At 30.8% G+C, this 24,862-nt stretch overlaps 2 protein-coding genes across 2 annotated transcripts in view; one reads left to right on the plus strand and one right to left on the minus strand.

Moving 5' to 3' along the window:
• Positions 1–24,862, minus strand: part of LOC143055362 (uncharacterized) — a 188,646-nt gene that overhangs the window by 22,770 nt on the left and 141,014 nt on the right. The window lies entirely within an intron of this gene.
• LOC143055364 (L-xylulose reductase-like) lies at positions 7–23,384 on the plus strand. The gene is made up of 8 exons (XM_076228504.1): positions 7–95; positions 1,094–1,232; positions 1,721–1,761; positions 2,186–2,255; positions 2,736–2,772; positions 4,232–4,304; positions 4,791–5,034; positions 23,342–23,384. Exons 3-7 carry the CDS (start codon positions 1,735–1,737, stop codon positions 4,941–4,943), a joined length of 360 nt encoding a protein of 119 aa, XP_076084619.1. The 5' UTR covers positions 7–95; positions 1,094–1,232; positions 1,721–1,734; the 3' UTR covers positions 4,944–5,034; positions 23,342–23,384.

Genomic DNA, 24,862 nt, shown 5'->3' on the forward strand with positions numbered 1-24,862 from the left:
AGATAGGATATTGCAGTGGTAACTTATCTCAATCTGCCTTCAGGGAAGAAATTGTAAAACACCTGATACAGAAATTTGGAAGATTGGATATATTGGTTTGTTTTATATAATAAAATATACCTTTTGTGACCATTATAAAAGAAAATATGATGTAACCATCAAAGAAGCAGCGACCCAACAAAACTAAGTCAACGTCCAGTTAATATTCGGTCCACAGATACAAATATTCATCTTTTGTATATGACATAGTGCTAACATTGGAAATGATACCTTTCCAAATTAAAGTTTTGTATTCGGAACGTATCAAATTGTTCCAAAATGTTTATCATTAATCGTCTAGACACAGTTTTAGAGAACACGATTTGGAATCAACATGTTTTACATGTAACCAAACTCCTGTCCCATCATTTTCAACGACATACTTCATTTAGAACAAGATATTGTGATCTGACGGTATGTTCTCACAGTATTTACAACAATTGGAAGTAATTCAGGCAAATATTTTGCATGCAGAACGGTTTCACCTTCTCCGAATCCTTTATATTAATATAATCATATTTTATTATGATTGATCATTCACGATGTCTTGAACGAATGATACATGATAAAGAAGTAAATCTTAGCTATAATGCTATAGTAGCATCAGGACCGACAACTTTTGTTTCTCTAAAAGAAAGTCATAATGAGAGATTAAATATTTTGTGGATTTTAACTATTTCAGAATCTGTATATTTACATAGAGGTGTTATCATTTATCGGCAAAACGTTCAGGTTTTGGTAATCAAACCAAAAAAAATACAAGATAGTACAGCAATTCATTTTGCCATACATAAGCAGTGATAAAGTATCAACTTGATGGCAGAAGAATAGACGCAATTAAGTTTTCATTGCAAAACATAACAATAAAACATTTGCTGAAAATGTAACTGTATCAAGTAAATATTTTCAAAACAGATTGCTCTCATAGAATAAGAGAAAAGATAAAAGAATTATTTATTACTATGCAAATAAGATATAAGTAGTCCCAAATCTTCGTGGTTAACACCACTCAGATATTAGAAGACTACATCTCATATATGCACATACGTTTCAGGCTGATATTGCAGGCTCTGTTTTGTTTGCAAATGTAAGTGAAACCAAGGAAGAGGATTACGACAGATTCGTCAGTGTGAACCAGAAGGCGAAATTTTTCTTGGCACAATTATGCTTGCCATATCTCAAAGAAACAAAAGGTTTGTCAGCATAAGGGAAAACTAAATTCTTGCTGTCACAACTATGCTTGCCTCATCTAAAAAACAAAAGGTCTGTTGGTACGAGGGGGGAAATATAGGGAATGGTTCTTTTAATTGAATTTGACTTTGAGAAAAGAATATCAGGTTCAGTAAATTTACCAGGCGGAAGGGAAACTATACAATTGAAGAGACGACGTGACAATGGAATTGGCTAGAACAAATTAAATATTACCAAGGGGAAGCAAAAGAGGCAGAATTAAGTATTGGCGCAATTTCATATGTTCAGGAGAAGGCAACAAAAACTGTTAAGATACATTGTAGGGTTACTTTCATGTTAATTGCACCAAAAGTTAAGATGAAAATACATTTTTTAATAACAAATATGGAATATAGCATGTATATGTAAACTGTTATGTAAACCAATTCGCCTCTTTTTGATACATACAATCATAAAACATACTTTTAAGTAATTAAAATTTCCAATGTAGGTAATATAATCTACATGTCGAGTATCGATTCCACAATGCCGGTAAGTATTATTAATTTATAATTTAATAGTTTATGTATTCTTCAAATCTGGCCTCATCAAAATAAAAATGAAATCGTACAGGTCCGTTCGAACACCGTGATAATTGAAACGGCACCCGACAACACAACAAAAACATCCATATGTTAATATACTGTCTTCAACAATAATTTCTATGCTGTTTGAATACCATCTGAACAGGAAAGCAGTTTTCTTGGAAAGTTAACCATGTATTTGCACTTAAAAGATAAAAAGAAAGCCACACATGTTTTAAATCATAGAATCTATCATAAAAGCACATTTGGAATGTATTACATATTTCACTTCCTAGTAACTTCGTTACTTAAATTGTAATTTAAATTTGTAATGCAAAATTACTATGTAAAAATGAAATGTAAATAAAATAAAATGTTTTTATGTTTTTCAGCAACCGGAAGCAGTAGTTTACTGCATGGCAAAAGTAGCTATTGATATGCTTACAAAATGTCTAGCCAAAGGTAAAAGATATTTATTATACAGTAATATTTCTAGATGAATAATTTAAAGGAATTGTCGGTATCGTCAACCAATCAAAATCGTTGTAAAATTTTCTGACTTGTAATTGATTGCATTGACTATTTCAAAATAAAAAGAATTTAACAATTTTCTTTTGTGATGGTACAGTGCTTGATACCATTTTTATCTTTCTTCATCTGTCCATTTTTTTCTAATCAAACAGTTATCTAAATAAGTTGTGCAATAATGTTTAAAACATATGCTTCCGCGGTTGTCTGTCTGTACACCAACTTATTGATCCCTTACGTTCAAAACCATTTCTGACCCCCCCTCCCCCTTCTTTTACAAAATGTGTTAAGCTCTATATACATGTTCAAAACACTGGATCTTATCTAGAAAATATAATAGGCTAAACTTTATCGACGCATACAGTTAATGAACAAATCATTGAACAAAATATTGATTAAATAAATTTCTTTCAGAATTAGGTCCTCGTGGTGTAAGAGTGAATGCCATCAAGTAAGTTCTAATTAGTGGGTGATGTAGTACCTAGAACGTTGTTACTAAGTACCGTGATTTGAAATCAATAAACAGTTGGTCCCTAAACCTTCAGTGCCAGATGTAGTATTTCTACTTATGTTGATATTTGTCAATTCAAGTTTGTTTACGTTAATCAGCTGTCGGTACTATAAACTGTGTACATCATCGGATGCAGTGACATAAGTTATGACTTTATCTAGGATTCCCACGATCTGTATTTCTACCTAAATGCTTGTTATAAAAACATTTGTTGCTTTTGATTCTAGTTAGTTTATATTAAACCATGTAACCATAAAGTTGTATGTCTATTCCAAGGTGTTTTAAGCGCGTTTAATACACCAGATATTTAAAAATTATGTAATAGAGTATATGTGATTTCAAAACACAATGCTTTTCCATTTGCTTTTAATAGGCAGAGACTACAGTTTGTCTTGCATTGTCCTGCATTCTGCAAAGAAATCTTATCTAAAATTGTATAATATCTGTAATTTGAAACTGGACTTCAGAAGGTTATTTTCAGAACTTTTTAATTGCTTGAAGTGTATTCAATGGCGAATGGCCATTTTATGGTGTCTGTCCGTCCAACATGACTAGCGAGCTGGTCTCACCTCTTTTTACGGATCAGTGAACAACGTTTTAAAGTTTTTATTTAACATGTTTAAGTCAGTTTCTCATTTATTATGATTAATAATCCATCGGTACTTGTTCTATAGAATGGTTGTTACAAGTATTAGGTGCACATGACAGCCTGACAGAGGTCAACTGATCTTTGAAAAGGGTCTTTCTCGGCACTATATGTAACACTGATTTTATTCTAAAGAGTTTAATACGTAACTGGACAAATATTGCTATTGAGTTATGGGCCTGCATCATGTCGATAACTATATTTTTGAACAACACGATGTCATGGTTTTCTCCGAATGCTTATAACGTCTTCACACTAAATCCTTTGAAGATGCAATGATAAGTCTTGTGTCTAAAAAAACCAAGGTCTAAATTTATTAATCAACATTGGTCTATTAACTAGCTTCAAATTACTCCAGTACGCTGGGATCATGAAAACACGATTATACCAAGTTTTTCTTTTATTTACCTGACAGGTACACTTTATTGTGGAAGCCCGTGTCATCATGAATGTTACATTTCATTTTGTAATGAAGGTTAATTTCAGAATGTCGCGAGATTGCTGTTAGCGAATCAAAATAACGTATTATAATGAAACATACAAGCAATGTAATTATTTCAATATGATGACAATAATAAAATTACTATTATAGCAAATGCCAACTTTTGTCATTCTATTTCTTAGTTTTGTTTCTTTTCAGATATATACTTTCGTATATGTAAATATAATCTTTTTTAATATTCATTATTCATTTTTGTTTAGTTAGTTTATCGTACATGTGTTACTTTATTGTATTCTATTGTCAAATTGTAGTCCTGGCTTCATTGATGATACCAATATTCTTCGTAATAGTTCTAGGAAGTTTGCAGATAAAGACCAAAAGAAGGTTGTATACACATATTGTTCCGTCAATAAATTATGAATAGATTCGACCTTGGAGTCAGTATCGCTGTAATTTACTCTTAACATAGATATGATTCTTTGTCCAGATTTTGGATGACTTTTGTTTTTTTTGGGGGGGGGGGTTATTAGCCCTTCAACGTTTGTATTAGGTGGTGTTTGGTTTTTACATATGTAGGCCTTATGTTCCACTGAAGAGACACACGTTGTCAAAATGCGAATATAGTGTCAGGTGCATTGTAACTAGAACCGTGAATGTTGTTATTGCAATACCCTATGAAAAAAATGACCTAAACGGAAATTTGGTGTTTTGTCTTTTTTTTTGATCGATATGCGAACAAATATTTAAAATTTTGGCTTTCAAAGCATTACGTCTCGAACGTACCAGATTATTTCCGAAATTCATGTAAACCAATTTCGATATCTTTGTATCTTGCATTTCAATGTCTAAAATTACTTTTTTTCTTTATAGTTTGCAGACAAGTATGCAAATCTGGCACACCTAAAGAGGGCCGGAAAACTATCAGATGTTGTTTCTCTCTTGCTCTTCTTGGCGTCAGATGAAGCATCGTACATTACCGGGAGTATCAACAATATCGATGGTGGATATCATTTATATCCTTGATCAAAATTCTTCCATCTCTGATATAATTCAGATTTCAGACTTTTAGTGTAATTAATAGCCATTATATTTTCAGTCTTTATTTTGGCATTCCCTCACTAGTAACCCGAATTTAACTTGATCGGACAAAAACGTGTTAACGCTATTTAAATGAGATTGATCGTTATTTGATAAAGATTGACAAAAATTAAAAATTATATTTAATTCATATCAATTCATATCAATTCATTTTAATGCCAGTCAAATAGATTTCTCTGCGGTGAATCAATTGAAATCAAGTTGCTGGTTAGTTGCGTTAAACTAATAGGCCACGCCCCCGTTAAACTATTTCAAACATGCATTAATTCGTTTTAAACATGGATAGGACCCGGGCTTTTTACAGGTAAATCACCCAAGCAAAACGACCTCGATGTATGTATCGTTTTTGTGTTTCAAACTTTAAATGAGTATAGTCTTAGTAAAGTAATATGCTCCACAATTTAAACAAACGAACGTATAATACACGGGACATGTACATATATAAGGCATTTAAATAAAAACATTAAAATATATATGCACGCGCGGTTCAAAAATGTCAAACTAGTGAATCTGTTGAAAATAAAATAGTTAGATGGATAACATAATCTTTATTTGCTCAAATACACTAGATCTTTATCGCACACACATATATATATTGTGCGTTTCAAAAATTGCCGAATGCTTTGAAACCTCATGGCACATAAGTAACGTATGGTCCTTTGCAACTATTTACGAAACTTTATGTATTCCTGTATATTTACCGTTTTTCTTTTTTCTGTTTTCCTATATTGTACTCGTAAATCAAATGTAGACACGGAAAACTACACAGAAATTATTTATTGTGTACATAATTTAAATCGATGTATCTTATATTTCCGGTAAGCAACAAATATTCATTATCTTGCTGTATATTGATATATGGAAAAGCTTGTAATGAAAAACAAGGTTTTGTTGAATAATAAAATTGACGAAGATAATGTTGACGTATGTTGAATATGATAAACAGAAAGTCATGCTTAAAATTCTAAATGAAGTAGCAGCCCACTGAACTTTTAAAACTGTGTTAAATTGTAATACCGGTTACTGGCCAAATCGAGCGTTAATTGTGGAAGAGAAGCAAATATCAAACAAACATTGTGATTCTGTAAACAGATTATTGTGCTGTCATGCACCCTGACGTACTTGTAATAAATGAACATGTATTCTGTATATATGAAATAAATTTTAGTCTGCGATAACGATGGGTGAGTTGATTAAAGTTTAACGACCTTTACTGGCTATTTGTCGGCATACTCTCAGGTTTTTTAATGTTTTAAAAGAAAACATATATTTACGTTTTGGGCATTTCATATAAGTCTACTTACCAAATCGAAATGAACATAAACATTGTTAAAAAAATGGAAAAGAAACATTCTGCATTGTTGCTTTAATATAATTTTATTTCCTATTTGAGCGGAAATTTCTAAGTTAAAAACTGAATGTAGTAAAGATAATATATTTCATCTAGGTGCTCTCGTTGAAGTTCTCGTTACATATTAAAATGAATTTCATTGGTCTGAACGTTTGCAAACTTTCAATCCAGGTGTTCTCATCGAGGTCCGCGTTCATGTTTCAATTCAATACACAATATGAAGTCCAGTTCGGCTAACAGAAATAAAATTAAGACTCTACGATGTCCGATTAAACAAACAGATTCTTTTAGAAAAATAACACATTAACGACAAAAATGTCTATCTTTTTCTTCGATGAAAATCATTACTATTTATATTAGAACAAGTCAAAAGTTGCCGGAGCTTGATTTATGATTCATACGAAACTTTAATAAATAATTATCCGGTTTGTATTTTTCAAACTAACTATTATATATGATTTATGATGCATACGAAACTCTAATAAATAATTATCCGGTTTGTATTTTTCAAAATAACTATTATATGCGATAACAATCGAAAAATAAATTATCGGTTAAAACTACCGATTTTTCTATGAGACAAAAATTATCCTTATTTGAGTCAACTTTGTAATATAGATTCATAAAAGGAAAAACCATATCCTCAAGTTTTTTTATGCAGCACTAGTAAGCATAGTTCGTCTGTTCTCGCTTTAAACCAAGCCATCATAAATACACCAGAGATTACTAAAATGAAAGTCTTTTTCGCTCATTGAGATTTGTTGGTAGGTATTAAGCTTCAATTTGACCATTAACTACCGTAAATTTTCGATTTTTTTCAGAATTACGAAAAATATGTTATAATCCTTGACCTTCCCGAAGCTTATACTTCGTTCAGTCGATTGTAAGAAAGTTTTTTTTTAATAAACCGGTCTTTTACTGCAAAAAAAAAAACAAACGATAAAAGCGATTTTTGTTTGAAGTAACGAATGTCATTCTTAAAAAAAAGAAAGTTTTCGTGTTTAGGTCTTCCTGATGCAAACGTAAAAGTTGAAATGAAAATAACACTCCGAGATTACACTAAAGACATTTCGCTAGCACACATGGGACTAGATTTATTAATCGTTCATTTGCAAGTCAAAAATAATAATTATGCAAAACAAATGATAAAAGTTCCAAATTTAAAATTGAGAAAACCCGACAGGAAACCAAAGTACAAGGATACGGAAATAATAGTATGTAAGATTGGTTACAAACACATGTATGCAAACATGAAGCAGCTGTCTCTTTACTGAACTGGTCAGTGGTAATACAAAAACAGGGTTTCAAAAAGATGAAGAAAAAGAAAAAGACATGTAAACATGTTAAAATTTATGAAAAATCAAATCAGAAATAGTGTTTAACTATATTGAAAAAAAAAGAATCATAATACTCTATAATATGTAAAAATTTATTTCAGAAAGCTAACAACAAAATGAAAGGAAAATATGTGTTGCTTAAGAACATTGATCAGGGGCCTGTTTATCGAAAATATCCTAAGTTCCGTCCTAAGAATTTCTTAGGACAGGATTTAGGATAAAGTTAGGACCGACTTAGGACACGTCTCAGCAGGCACATCAAAGCTATCTTAGGAATATCTTAGCTAGGAAGTCCTAACCGATTTCCTAAATATTGGCAGAAAAGAAAATACAAATGAAAAATGAAAAAATAAGACATCATATCATATTTAATCAATATTTTTTGTTTGTTTAAATATGGTTAATTAGAAACTTATTATTAGTTTTATATTAAATTTTTTGAATAATAATTGTACATTTAAACTGTATAAAACAAAACATAAGACTCAAATAATAACTACGCATTATATACAAATTTAACAAACTAATTGTAATCTAGATATATATAGTCGGTAAAAATCATTCCATGTTTTTGAGTGAGTTGAATTCGAAGTGTCACGGATTCATTCTAATGCAAATCTCGTGCATTTTTCATATAAATACGGAGGATTTCAACTATTTTACTACTGCTTAAATAAGTGTGAAAATGAATAAAATACGAAATTCGAAAATATCCTAAAGTTAGGACCATCTTAAGACACCTAATTGGGTATCCTAAAGTAAGGACAATTCTAGGATTTTCCTAAATTGTGACATGTCTGATAAACCCACTTAGGACTAAGATGTATCCTAAGTTGGTCTTAGGACATGTCCTAATCCTAAGAGAGCTTCGATAAACAGGCCCCAGGGCCGTAACAGTCTCAGGTTTGAAATTTTAAAACAAAGTTGAAACAAAGGCTTGTCTTAATATCAAATTGTTTTCACGGCGAATGTCTTGCAAGAAGCAAACTCCCATTACTCCGGTGTCGCCCCTGCATAATTTTGCGTGATCCATGCATGTTTCTGAATTACTTGTCTTTTGTTCATTTATTTTCCTACTAAATGGCTATAATCTAAGTGTTAATTATATTAATTTTCATTTGTAAATGTCTGGTTTCGCAATGATGCATGTCCACCAATATCCAGACATTGTGCGAAAAAATATAGTTTAGAAGATATGAAAGTCAGAGCTTAACAAAAATACAAATTATCAATGGTCAGCGTTTTTATTCCTGTTCATCTTTATTGTCGCTAGAGGGTATTCAACAATGAAAGAATCACTTGTTTACCAGAACAATTAACAAAACGACACTTGCAAGAAAGGATCTGAGAGTACTTAAGTTTCTGACAGCTAGTTCACACTGTTACGTTTGAAGTCTTTCTGTCCGTCATCCCGCAATCGTTATTTAGAAGACCATAAGTGAATGAATAATTTGATTTTCTGTCTCAGGACCTACGTATATATAAAATACTTGCCACTGAACATTGAACCAAGTAAAATCAATACACATCCTTTCATATAAGATCAATCTACAGATGAGTAAGCATTTCTTTGTTGGTTAGACTCCTTTTTGTGGGAGTTGAACACTGTGCGGGACAAATTTCTTCTCATGGGAAGATATATTTTTCCCATGGGAATATTAGTTTTTTCTTTTATTTTTTTTCAGAATTTGTAAAAGTGCTATGATATATCGAAATGGACTGACAATCACTAGTAACCAATAACTGGAACAAGTTAACAGACATTTCAATACATTAAAAGTATTTCTATCATACTTTTACACTCAAAAGTCTTTTTATATCGTTGAATGATTGATAGAAATTCTACACGAATCAGCGGCTGAATTTGCAATTTGAATCTTTCACCTTTGTTTTCGGTCAATATCATCGTGCATGTCATGTAATAGTGTTCGCTGAACTGTCAAGTATCAGAAACATGTCTTTTGAATTTCAGAATTTAATTTAAGAATTAAAATTATAATTCTGTTTTAATCTATATACATGGGGAATGACGAATCGTGTTTTAGATTGTTTTCTAATTATAACCTTATAATTTCGTGAATTTACATCATAATCATTATGAATGTACTTATTCTTTTTCGTCTACGTAACTCGATATGCGTTTTTCGCCACTAGAAAGATGTGCACTTACATTGTTTGTTCAAATTTCCTAATCATGCTTATGCAATGTTGTAACTCGTCTACACAAATTATCTTTTATTTCAATTCATTTTTGGCAAACACCTTTGGAAGTCTTTTTTAGATCTTTTATAACCTCTCAGGTAATTATCAAAGAAAATCCAGAGTTTTGCAATTACAAGGGCGCGTACGGATGAGGATCCGATTAGATATAATCTTTGTGATATATTCACTTGTACTTTACCCGTAGGCTGTCTAAGTGTACTGTAGTTTATGGTTTAAAGGAATACGAATACTTTATTTCTCATAAAACTTCAATTATTAGTTATCAAGAACATACATAAACATAACTATGAGGTAAAATTGTTACATGCATGTGTAAACGATACAGTAAGATTAACTTGGAGGACTGACTTTCACATTTATAACTTTTGCATAGTTTTTCTAATATTACAATATTTGATGAGTTTAACTGTTGATCAGCTTTAAAGATATAAGAGTTTGACTAATAGTAGTTCCTTAAACATTTCCTTCTTTTCCTATAGTTTAAATGTTCTACAATTCATAATGTAATGGTACTCGTCATCAATGTTGTTTGTGTCACAGAGACGACAGATTCTGTCTTATTTGTGTAAATCCTGACACCTTCTAGACGGGCAGAATCAATTTGCGCCAATTGCAGTTTTGAAAAGGTATTAATTGCGCCACTCTCTTTTATTTTGATGGTTTGAATTGCGCCAATAAATGAAATGAAATTGCGCCACATTTACCTGTAAATATTTTTTTACCTATATCATAACTGTACATGTTTTACCTATTATATCATACATGTACTGTACTATAGCTAAACTTTCCACTTAAGATGTATCTGAACACTCATAAAATTCAAGAAAACTCAACCTAAAAATCAAGCAGAATTTCACAGAATATTGGATGATTTTGGTGGTGTAAAGCGGGATAATGTTATTAGGATGAGAGGCTAATTTAAAATTTCTGTGTTAAAAGATTTTTTTTTGTGATGGTACCTTTATAAATGTTGTCCAAAATACTTTAAACAACTTTAAAATATACATGGCTTTAAGAATGGACATTATATTCCCTTGTTGCCGTCAAAATCAGAAGGTTGTTACAGAAAAATGATTAAAATTTATGTGTACAATGTAGAAAAAAATCGCTGATTACGTGTTATCAACATACATGTAAAGGATAATGTGTTGTTTCCTCCTCCTGTATGGGCAGAGATTCCTTCAAATAACAGAAGAACCAATAACGGTCCTGAATCATTTCAAATAAAAATAAATAAAATTAGCGCAATTAGATGATTATTTTATTGGCGCAAATGATACATCGAGTTTTGAAAATTAGGTGGCGCAAAAGAAGTATTGGCGCAATTAAGTTGTGGCGCAAATGAGTTACTTTTTGGCGCAAAAAGATATCGCCCTTCTAGACTATATCGGCAACTACCACATATATATCTGCGTAATATATGAATTTAGAAAGGTAAAAAGGAAAAATAGTTTTCAAATTAGTAATTCTTTTTGAAAATACGATAACATTATGTTTTATGCGATTTTGCAATAAAAGCAAAGAATTCTTCTTGAGACTGGTCTTTTGGGTTTTGTTTAATACATTTGACAACCATTTATCACAAACTGTGCACAAGGACGGATAAAAAATATTCGTCCTTGCTGCGCATTATAATTCGAAACAGTTGTAATTTCCAATTTTTTTTAATTTGTATTTTTTCTTCACTAGATAGGTGAAAGTATGTATAAAATTTATTGCGAAAATGCATAACGAGCATTAATCTATACTTTTAAGTTAGAATTAAGAGTCTCAACTTTTTTCAAAACCCATGTATTATTTATGTTTATGTTAAAGGCGCTTGATTGGATAATAGTTAAAGGTAGGCGTGGTTTTTTGTAACTATTCGACAAACCTGTGTGCGCTGATGCGTGTAAACTGGGTATTGTAACGGTACGTGTCTTACATCAGAATCTATCGTGCGTGACCAATGTTTATTGTATAATTTCTTGTCATGTGGTCAAATTATCTGAAATACAAGTTCTATAGGTTACAACTTTTTGAAAGATTATTTTCGGCAGTGCCCCCGATATACGATGTAAAGTGTTTAAGGCCGTGTTAAGTAAACATGTTTGCAATTAGTTTAATGTAATGGACACTGGTTTCACATTAAATTTGTTCACATCAATAGGGCGTATTGCATTTCCGCTAATTTTTCAAGTCTCAATACTACGATTCCGCAAATTTTAAGTATACGTTTCCGTAATTTGTATTTATTACTTTTCCGAAAATTTATCTGGTAAATTATATATATTTAAATATAATTATATTAGATAAATATTTCATTTTATTTTTTTAATAATGAAAAGGTTCTGATCTTATATCTTCAATATATGATAGATATAACTAGTTGACTCTGGATTTTGGTAAATGGCCAACACATTTCTTTGTACGACGTTTTCATCCATTTTAATGATGACTTTTACTTGTATGTTTTGATGAGCTTTAACTTAATAAATATTGATTTTTTTTTATTATGGCTTGCTTCCGATCAACAGTTATTCCTTAATTATTTGCGGAAAAGTCATAATTATTTTTTTGCGGAATAGTTATTTTTTTTCCGGAAAAGTAAGATATTTATTTGCGGAAACGGAAACTTTTTTTTCCGAAAACATCATCTTTTTTTCCCGGAAAAGTAATGCCATATTGCGGAAACGTAAAACGCTGCATCTATACACCTTGTTTAATTACCTGTAAATAAGATTTGTTCATACTTGTAAACTATGTGTCATTTAAATGTTCATTACGTAGAACTGAATTCAAAGTTGTCGGACAATTTTTCTAGCAGTAACGACCATTTGACTTCAAAAGGGGGATGGAAATATTCCGATCCCGAATTTGATAAAAAAAAAAAAATCTGGTTATACAGATGATAAAAAAATATTCTGAATCAATAGTTTCATCATACATTATAATGTTAAATATTGAAAAAAGGATTTGATCACCAACATTGGAAAACTAAACGGAATGAAAACGTAGGCGCGAAAATAACTCTCCCTTTTTTTAAAGTTAAGTAGTTGCTACCTAATGAAAGCCATTTTTATTATATGCAGTAGTTTGAATATACTAGAGATATCTCGATTACGCATTAGAAAACGTTAACTGCTGAAGCGTGCTTACAGCCAAAAAAAGGATTGAGATATTAAGCATCACTACATTTTTATCTTTTCTGTTTGTTTCAAATGGTATCTTTTCTCCAAGGAGTATTTGGTAAAGAAATAGGGTAACGTTTTTTTTTTTTACAGGGAAACTTCGCAAAAAAATCAAAAATTGATATTATGTTCATTCTGTATAAAAATGCTCAAATTCATAGATATTAAAGTTTTATTCCGCTAGATAAGCGATCACCATCGATTTTAAATTTAGAGTATTAATTCTCTGAGTTCCGCCATTTTGTCCTTCTTTCCCGATTAATGAAACGATATGTCTATAAACCACAAAGAAACAAAACTACAGTAACCGATGTAGTCGTAATTGCGTGTCGATATCTTGTCAATCGTACGGTTGTTTTATCCGACTAACTAACCATGGTCTGTTGTTTTTAAACTTGATATTGGAATTAGGTGAAAAGTCAAAGTTGAAATCATAAATAAGTGTTCCGTGAAAATTGTTTTCGAAAATCTAATTTGTTCATAATTCTTTAAAGTAATAAACCGTTTTCAAATAAATTTTTATCTTCCCTCTTCTGATTACCAGCATGGCTAAAGGTATTACTTCCAAAGGTATTGTGAGGGGTGTGAGGTGACACGTCCAGGTATTCAAGCGATTTCCTGTCGGGCTTGCAAGTTCACGCATCGTTTCACTTCTGCAGGTATTGATCAGTGTACACGGCTGATAACATTTAACTTTCCATTTTGAACTATCAGATGTATAATATACAACTCTGTCTTACTTGTCATTACCAAACGCATACGCTTGTTTATAAATAACATTTCTGGTGTAAAGAATATTATTCATAAAAATATAAATAATACCCAAAAAATAAGATTTGATGAAATTAAAATCTATTTAAATATTTTTTCCCAGGGTGAATTTGGGAAAATGTAATATATACTCATTGTCAAAAGTGAAGGACAGATTGGAACATACCAGAAATATTGATTTAAAAATATGTACGCACTTGCCGACGATTCGTTTATACGACTGGATAGAAAGTTACGGAACTATAGCGCAATTTAAAATATATACATGTATACATTGAACATAAGAAAAAAACATATATTTTGAATAAATAGGGGTAAAAGTGTTGTAAATAGACTAGTCCACGTATGCCAACAGTATGTAATCATCGAATCAGAGATGGGTCCGATTACTTTCAATGTAATTGATTAAATTACAATTACTTTGTCATTTGTACGATTAAATTAAATTAATGATTACATCATTTCTGAAAGTATTTGATTAAATTAATGATTACATTGGCAAAGTAATCATGATTACATCTGATTACAATAAATTTAAAAACAAAACATTTTGAATGATGTGAATGAATGAACGTTCAATATAACTATAGCATTTTTGAGAAAGTATTTTATTTGGTTCAATTATAAAATGATAACTTCAAATTAAACTTCACTTATTTAAATAAACACCAAATTTCACTACATATATATATACATTACACTTTATCACCAATGATCTCTGAATTATTTTGAATTAAATTTAATAACGATATATCATAATCAAGAGTTTTTTTGTTTGTCTTCTGACCTCTTTCATAATTTATATGTATTCCAAGTTGCAGTTTATGGAAGTTTAAATATGGATGAAATAAAGTTACCAGTTAAAACTATGTTAAAAATTTTAATAGAAATGTTTAATCAAATTGTCAACAATATGTACGTACTAAAAATCATGGCATTTTACATCTCCAGTCCAAATACAAAAAAAATTTAAACAACATATTTGTCCAACTTCTAATTTAGTTTGTGGTAATTAGATAAATTTTCATGTCTGATTTATCTTTTATCATATATATTTCCCTACAGCTATACTCAATTGGTAATTGCAATAAAAACAAACATTAATTAGTCTCCTACCTGTCAATTCAAAGTTGACAAAAATCACAAAAATTAACAAAAGATTATAATTCAGGGTTAAAGAAAAGTATTACTTGAATATATAACAGTTATTATCAAATATTTTATGATCATTATAAAACGATGAATATACATGTATGTACAATATCTTTTACCAAAAAGGTATATAATTGTATTAGTATGTCTCTGCTTAGGCTAATGATGACTTTTCAATACTGTAACTTTATTTTTTACTGAAGTAGACATGCTTGAAGTAACCAAACCATTTTAGTATGTTTAAAATTTATCATATATGAATAACAAAGAGGTTCATTTAATGACCAAAAACACAATTTTAGATTTTTTTCATTGTAATCAGAATGTAATCAAAAAGTAATCATGATTACAGGGTATTTTGAAAAGTAATTGATTAAATTAAATTACATGTAATCAGATTTCTGGCTGATTAATGATTACACTGATTACTTGAAAAATAGTAATCAATTACAGCTGATTAACGATTACAATTACAATTACCCCAAGTCTGCATCGAATGTCGATAGACTATTGTATACCAGAAGAACAAGAAGAGAACCAATTTGATTTAAATACAGGTCGATGTATAACTTTTGCTTTGGTACATTGAAGTTGTGGACATAGTAAAATCACAGATTTATATTTCAATAAGATTGTTCTCGAACAAAGGAAGGAATTCGTCATCACAATTGTTATATATGCCACTGGACGAACACTAATTATCCCGAAGGGATGTGAATATTTTGCTGGGAAACTTTTGAGTATCAAAGTTTCAAATTAATTTCGGGATTTATTTTTTTTCTTGGTATTCAATAACAGAAAAAAGAAAAAATTACTTGTCCGCTAAATAGGGGTATTCTTGTCAGATGAAAGACTTTTAGTTATATTTAAAAAAAATAGGGAAATATGACATTAAATTGGTTCTGTCTTTTTTTTAAACATCGTTAAAAAGATGTGTGTCTAAGGTGAACGCCACAAGAACCCTGTAATACTAGTACGAGAGTATAGCATGTAAACATTCCTTCTCAATAATATGGTTGTATTGGAAATCTTTTCATACAGATTGACAACTCATTGTCCGATATGCATGTAATATTTGCCACATGACGCCCATAGTTCTTTCTACCATCATCATCTTATTCTTTGATATTGCTGTCAACATCGATGGTTCACACCCAAACAAAATGGGAGTAATGGACCTTCAGAGCTTCTCCGTGTTATACACTTGTGAAATATATAGACGAAATTTCTGTATTGAAATGAATATACATCTCACAAACAGGATTTTCAAATAACGATTTTGAGTAATCACCTTACAAACCAATATAAACGTATGGCAAGATATAACCATGAAGGAATTTAGTTTTTGTCAGACACAAGAACTCATCACTATCATAAACGTATACGTATATATGCATACAATTTCAACTATCAAGAACAAGCGGTCGATGTCGATAGTCCGTTTTCTAACTGTTCGAGTTAGACATGTCACTTGTTCATTCTTGAAAGCCTTCATATTCCCCGTCTAACGATGGGAACTGTTTCTGATTGTGTTGACTATAAATGCTTGTATGGTAATTCTGTTGTTTATCTGTACAAGCGGTTGCATTTCCTCTCCTTTCCCAACAAACAAACGAACGAAACGCTACTAGTCTGCTTTCTCTGGAGCTCATCCTCAATGGCTCTTATACGTCAGGAAACTTACATGTATACTAATAATGATTGTTTTAAGAACAACGATGTATGGATGAACTATTCTAAATTCGTCAATATCAGTTATGCATGACTAAAATATAACTTTTATTACAACTACTGTATTACTTATTTGGATTAATGACGGCTATCATGTTCAACATTGCACAACTATTATCATAGAATTAAAAAAAAAAATCCTCAAAAATCCTTAAAAAAAATAATGCCTTAGCTTAGATAATTGGTATTTTTTCACAAAAAGTTCGTGTAAATGATTGTCAAATGAATTTAATTATGTAAGAATAAAATGTTAAAAAGAAACTAAAAAAAAACCCATGTATGTTGTATTTTTTTGTCAATTAAAAACTTTAAAATTGCAATAGTTTCATTAGCATTTAAACACAGCCAAATTTGAATACAAGTTAAGAAATTCCGGTAAAGTCAATGATATCAAACAGATGTACAATGGTATATCAAATTGGGTAATATTGCATTTAGTTTTTATTAAAGATTAAAACTACTATTTTTTACTTCATATTTGAATCTTTACGCCAATTGCCGCTAAGAAAGTAATCAAAAATTGTTTCCTTTTATTTTTATACATTTTCGGATTTACGAATCTGAATTTTATTTTCAATTAATTTACACAATTTAATTATTGAATCTTTATTCTCATCGTGTATTAAATCTTAGTGTATTAACATCGTGACATCATACTCTTTCTAATCCTTTCTGTATATCCTTTCCAAATAACAACATTTATACCTGTGTACGCTTGAACTCACACCTGCGGCTAAATAGCTACAAGGTAAACGAATTGACCTCAAGCCGAGAAATATACAGTGACCTTTACAAAATAATATACACACTCTGCTCACACATTAGTTGCATTGAAATGATTATCAAAACAATAACGGTAAATAGACAAGTAAATAGTAAAAATGTTCAATAAATATTTTATGAATAAAATCTCAACAATAATTAATTAAATTTATTCAAAAACATTTACTAGAGACAGAGACATATAATTTTATAGGAGTTTAATTCAATGAATACAAAACGGTATATGCATATTCATTTTCGTTCATTATTATATTGTGGTTAATAACTACGACCATTCGTCAGCTGTGCGCTTTTAATTACGTATATTGTCGATAAGCTATAAGAGTTAAACAGATTTTATTTTTTCCCAGAATTCAATAAATCGGGCTAATACGTCACGACCCACTCGAGAATTCAACCAAAAAAGTTACAAATACTTGATTTTCTCCGTTATTAGAAGGAATATAAATTTAAAACTTTGCAAATGTGTTTTTTATGTTAAGATGAACATAATTAGATGATAAGTAAAAAATCGCGGAATTTCCCTTTAAGTGTTATTTAACGGATCTGAGATACTAGACAAACATATCATTGACCTCACACTTTTTTTACTCATGCTTTAATGCGTGACTCTGCCAAGTTTGAGTAAAGACCAGTGGCGAATATTTCTGTGTACGTCAAGTCGATTCGGGAAGACCCTTTCAAATGAATTTGGCAGCAGCTATTTATTTCATTTTTATTGGAATGGGGTGGGGATGCGTGGGCTTTAGATTTTTTTCGGACAAATTTTGTTGACAAGTCGAAATCAATTTTAGCATTATATAAAGTGGCAGCTGTTTTCAGGGCCAAAAACTGGAAACATTTTTTTTATTTAAAAGGTTTTGTTTTTATATTATAATTAGTTTGGATTTTAATTCGTCTTAAAGATTTATTTTTTACTGCCGGTCACTGACCCGGATAACTCTTGCAGGGTATTTTGCCTATTTAATGATATTTTGGTAAGTCGTCTTGAAGAACCTTCTGTACTGTCGGTTATGGCCTGACTCCATTTTGAGTCTCTGACCCCGGATTACTCTTGCAGTGTAGTTGGTCTTCTTTACGATCTTTTCTTAAGTACGTACTGTATTTGTGGTGAAGATTTAATTTTTACTGCAGGTTACGACATTCGGCCTCCGCCCTCGACCCCTATGGATTTTACTAACCCTCTATGGATTCGTAGGGGGTCAGTAGCGAACCATATAACTTACAATAGTAAGTTATTGTTTCATTTTACATGTTTACCATTGGTGACATCAAATAAAATGTGTTGCAGGTTGTACTTAGCCATACGAAATTAAAATATCATATTTATATGCAAATTGAAGGATCCAAAATTTTAATTATGTATGTTTAAACTATCATGAATACGGATCGGGGATATTGCACGAAGTCATCTAGACTAGCCGAATTATAAATCCTAGCCTCCGTACTTGTATGATACTTTGATGTCAAATGGACTACAGTTGAAAAGTAAAATTTTTTACCAATCCATGTTAAATAGTAAGATGTATGTTCCTGAGCGTATAATGCACAAAAAGGGTTGTTGTGTACTTTTGAACTGAGTATGGTAGTCTGGTTGCCATACGCCTTGATGTAACAGAAATGATCGACGTACACTACAGCAGAATTACGGTTTCAGTTGTTATAATTCACACACAAATTAATTGGGTTATTTTGAAATCTGCTGCATGGTTTATTCCATTGGCAATCATATTCAAGAAAAGTTGTAAATCTTCAATATTCTGTAATATCTTTATGAAGCGTGATTGAGACGTAGATTCACACATATACCAATTATTGTTATCTTTTCTTCATTTACACAAATGAATGTCAAGGATTCGGAATACGGCAGTTATACATGTATTTTCAGTTTATATTTAGTTTGAAGCATTATCGAACTAATACGATTTTCATCTTTAAATTTGACTTTGCATGCACTAAATATCTAACCCATTTGGTTTGAACAATATGATATGTTTAAACTACAAAATATCTAAATGAGATTACATAGTAATAACTTGTGGTGTATTCATGTATACTAGTATGTAATAATAATAAAAAAGAAACCAACAGCACTATTTGACGAAGACGAAAACGACATAAAGGATTGAATTTTAACGTCCAGTGACATATATTACAATGATGTCGAAACAGAACTTGTAATTGACCAAAGGTTTTCATAGAACCGTCGCTTTTCCAAAGAATTCACGCTTAGTTGCGATTTCACAACTTCGGGTTCGCATAATAGTTATGCATGTACAGAATAACTAACAATATACAAATTCTGATGATTTCTTCAACTGTTCTAGGACTTTCTAGTTGTAATACAAATCTGTGATTTTTCTATATTCGAACTTTCGCCACGAAGCAAAGCAAGTTCGCTCTAGATCTGGACATTTATGCATTAACCATTTACAATATTCAATAGTTGTATAAATCCGTCTTTTCGGATAAAATCTTAATTTACGTACCATTGTAAAATTGGCAATGGAAATGAAGAATGTGTTAAAGAGACAACAACCCGACCAAAGAAAAAAAAACACTGAGCAGAAGCTCACCAACAGGTCCAACGAGAGCCAATGATTAAATACCCCCCTTGTTTTTCCGTATATATATTAAATAACTGAAGAAGCAATTCAAATTCCTAAGGATATTCCATTTGTTTCAATATTGCCGAAAACTGAGGGTACTATAACTTTTATACTGTTTTTACATGTAGTAGTCTCAGCCGAAAACAATACATAATATTGACAATATAAGCAAGTGTGACAAACCAATAAAAAAAATTGTTGTTTGGGATTATTCATGGTTCACTAGTATTCCTTTCACGGATTTGGCTATACTTTTTGGACCTTTTGGATTATAGCTCTTCGTCTTTTACATTAGCTTTTGATTTCAGTATATTTTGGCCTCGAGCATCACTGAAGAGACATGTATTGTCGAAATGCGCATCTAGTGCAAGAAAATTGGTACCGTTAGTGTTATGCTATATTAACCAGTGACACGTGTACTAATTTTTAAGAAAAGGGATAGAAAAAGTATGAAACAAAACTAACCGGTTTTTCAAAACTATATTTTCAAAATACACTGCATAATTAAAACCGCTTTAAAGTGTTTCATTTCATTTTATGTTTGTACGTATACGAAAAAATGAAAGCAAGTTAAACTTCAACGTGCATGACTTACAAGTATTATATTTCTTGTAAAATTGATAGATAAGCGGTTTTCACAAATACCGAACATAAAAATATAGCGTAAACGTCAATTAATGGACAAGCAACCCAACGAGAAACATATTATTTCAGAGGCATCTACATGTACATGTATAACTAGTTTTGAGTTAGAGAAATCATTCAACATGTTCAATGCCATATGATTATATTCAGATTTGTGCGTTTTTTCGATTTACGAATAAGTCAATAAGATCCAAAAAAGTAATTGAAACAAAAAAAAAGTACATGAAATAACGAATTATCATAAGTTTACAAATACATACATAGGTGCATTTACTAAAACAACATTTATTTTTTTCATATTATTGTAATTTTATATTTATGTACCCGATATGGAGTTCTTCTGAAATTAAAAATCACTTGAATGGGTATTTCTGGTGTATATACATTATCACACGTGCTATCTACATGTACAATACCAGTATACGGAAATGACACGACTGGGTATTGTAAAGTTACTGAAGGTAGATTACTGGCAGGAGTATATCCCCGGGCGAAGAATTTACTGATTTGTGAAAACGGTTAGGTGTGATTTGCTATTATTCAAATTATTACAATTGAATAGCGATCATCTCTTCTTTTTTTATAATATTAATTGCGCCAACAAATGGAACTTGACACATTTCCCATTTCCATTCTCAATTTTATTAATTGTGTCATATTTACCTCGAAACTATTAACCTAATTACACGTACATGCAACGTTAGAATATTTCTTTCAACTGCCAAATAACGTTATAATTACTAAAACTCGAAATTATATACTTCTCTTTCCGTATGCCATGTTTTTTTTTGTCAATTCTATCTTTCCATCAGGTCCATAGTGCACTTTTTTGTCAGTCTAAGTGCACTAAGGAGGCACTTTCAGTCTGCGATTTCTGAACCTACATGTAAATACTGAAATGGACCTCCTCAGTGCACTAAGAATAAACATTTGAAAACAAGTCTATAATATTTGAGCAATTAAATGATTGTTTTATTGGCGCAAATGAATGTTGCAGTTTTTATGAAAACGTGATGCAAACAAAGAATTCGCGTATACTTGTGGCGTAAATTAATTCTTTGTTAGCCAAACTGGATATCGGCCTTCAAAACATTGTGTATACAAAAACAAAGCAATATTTATCTTTACGCAGTCTAGCCGGAGAATAAAAGTTTTGCAATTTGTGTAGGATTTTAATTTTACAATGTAATGAGCAAGTAAAAAGATCGTTAGAAACCTTAAGTGAATCGGAAAATGAGCTATACACGATGAAAGGGAAAAGTTTGGTGCGTCGATAAAAATTTCATAGATGCACTTGATAATTGTAAAATTTCAAGTCTTTAAATAACATCCATTTGTAGAACTGATTATTTCGATACTTCAAATATGTGTAGAATAATAATAAAAAAAATATATTATTAAGTCTCTTTCATATAAATACTGTAGATTTGTTTATGATCATCGATTGCAAACATAACGTTCAGTGAGAAATATTTCATGTATTCGTACAGAGAACAAATCAACTTCTTTCAGAATACAATTGGTTGGTTATTGAAGTAAATGATTTGCGACAGAATAAGTGAAACTTGGCCAGAAGCGTACCTCTAAAATAAAGAAATTAAAATTAAAATTAAAAAAGGTAGAGTTTTTTTTTTAATTCTGTATTTTACTTATAATGGACTTAAGCACTTTTTTAAGTAAATACCGAAATTATGAAATACATCGATTCAAATTATTTACACAATAAATAATTTCTGTGTAGTTTTCCATGTCTACATTTATATACGAGTACAATATAGTAAACTGTATAATTTGTGTATGTATTTGATCCTATGAGCTGTATATTTTCTTACGGAATAAAGAATTCTTATAGTAAAACAGAAAAAAGAGAAACGGTAAATATACAGGAATACATAAAGTTTCGTAAATAGTTGCAAAGGACCACACGTAACTTACATGCCACGAGTTTTCATAGAACTTGGCAATTTTTGAAACGCATGTATATATGCGATAAAGATCTAGTGCACTTGAGCAAATTAAAATCATGTTATATATCTAACTATTTTATTTTCAACAGATTCAAAAGTTTTGCATTTACAAACCGCGCGTGCATATATATTTTAATGTTTTTATTTAAAAGGCCTTATATATAGGTACATGTCCCGTGTATTATACGTTCGTTTGTTTAAATTGTGGAGCATCTGACTTTACTAAGACTATACGCATTTAAAGTTTGAAACAAAAAACGATATATACATCGAGGTCGTTTTGCTTGGGTGATTTACCTGTAAAAAGCCGGGGTCCTATCCATGTTTAAAACGAATTAATGCATGTTTGAAATAGTTTAACGGGGGCGTGGCCTATTAGTTTAACGCAACTAACCAGCAACTTGATTTCAATTGATTCACCGCAGAGAAATCTATTTGACTGGCGTTAAAATGAATTGATATGAATTGAAACGAATTAAATATAATTTCTAATTTTTGTCAATCTTTATCAAATAACGATCAATCTCATTTAAATAGCGTTAACACGTTTTTGTCCGAACAAGTTGAATTCGGGTTACTAGTGCCTGATTAAAAGATGCATCATTTTTAGAATAAAAATTGGAATGATATTTCTTGCTTTTTAATATTAATTGTATGTTCTTGTTAATAGACCCTCGAACATTAAGACCCAACAATTCAAAAACAAAAAAAGACGAATGTCAGGGCCTTTTATAGCCTACTATACAGTATATGTTTTTTCTTATTGTTGAAGGTTGCAATAAGTTGACAACATAATGCTTATTGTGACTTCTTTGCCATGTTAGATTTTCGTTTATAGTTTTTAGAAAAGACCAGATCGTTAGTTTTCTCACTTGAATTGTGTCACATTTTGTCAAGCTTATTAATTTGTATTGGTTTTGCTCATTGTTGAAGGTCGTACGGTATCATACAGCTAATAATCAAACAAAATTTTCTTATTTTTATAAGGTAGACTTTTAAAATGACTAGTCTTCTTGTTGTGACTAAAGGCACTTGTAGGATGGAAAATACATTCAAAAGGAAAAGTTAGAAGTAAGCATTTCTAAAAGTGAACTGAACAGTTAGTTTTTAGACAAGTTTTTATTAAATATTATTTCCCTTTCCGGTGCCGAATTGATATCCGTCATTTGCCATACTATATTGTAACGTTACACCACACAAACATATACAGTGGAGTATGCGAATGATGAACGGAACATTTAAGAGATCAGCAATGAAGATTGCACCCCCGACATGTATCCTCCCAATTGAACTATACCAACATTGTTTGTTCAATTTAAGCTTTAAAACACTTTCTGATAGAACAACAAGAAGACACACGCTGAAATATCTAGCCTGCTTTACTGACCACTGATTATAGGTGAATAGTCCTCAATATATATTTTACTGAAAGTTTCACACCAACTTTAAGTCTACCTGTCAAGTAACAGTTCCACGATACCTGTAAGTATATTTTATTTATAATTTCATATTTTATGTATATTCTTCAAATCAGACCTTATCAAACTAGAAATGAAATCGTACAGTTCCGTTCGAACACTGTGTTAATTGAAACGGCACCCAACAACACAACAAAAAACATGCATATGTCAATATACTGTCTTCAACAATAATTTGTATGCAATTCGCCGTTTCAGAATCTAATGCATCCTTGGTAATATTTTCAAAAGTGTACACCATAAGGTTCTGGTTGGTCATAAATGTCATACACAATGGCGATTTTTACCAATTATGTGTCGTATTTTCATTTTTGGGGTACAAACAATGAAATTGCCCATGATTCTTTTGATTCTGAAACGTTCAACTGCATGCTCTTTAATTGCCATCTGAACAGGAAAGCAGTTTTCTTAGGAATTAAGTTAATCATATCTATGCACTTGAATGATTTAAAGAAAGCCACAAATGTTAAAATCATTGAATCTGTCATAAAAGCACATTTGTAATGCATAACATATTTAATTCCTTAGTGACTTTGTTATTTAAATTGTAATATAAATTTGTAAATATATAATGCAAAATTACTACGTAAAATTGAAATGTAAATAAAAAAAAAGAATTATTTGTTT

Source organism: Mytilus galloprovincialis, chromosome 12 (assembly GCF_965363235.1).
Source record: "Mytilus galloprovincialis chromosome 12, xbMytGall1.hap1.1, whole genome shotgun sequence".
Classification (NCBI taxonomy): domain Eukaryota; kingdom Metazoa; phylum Mollusca; class Bivalvia; order Mytilida; family Mytilidae; genus Mytilus; species Mytilus galloprovincialis.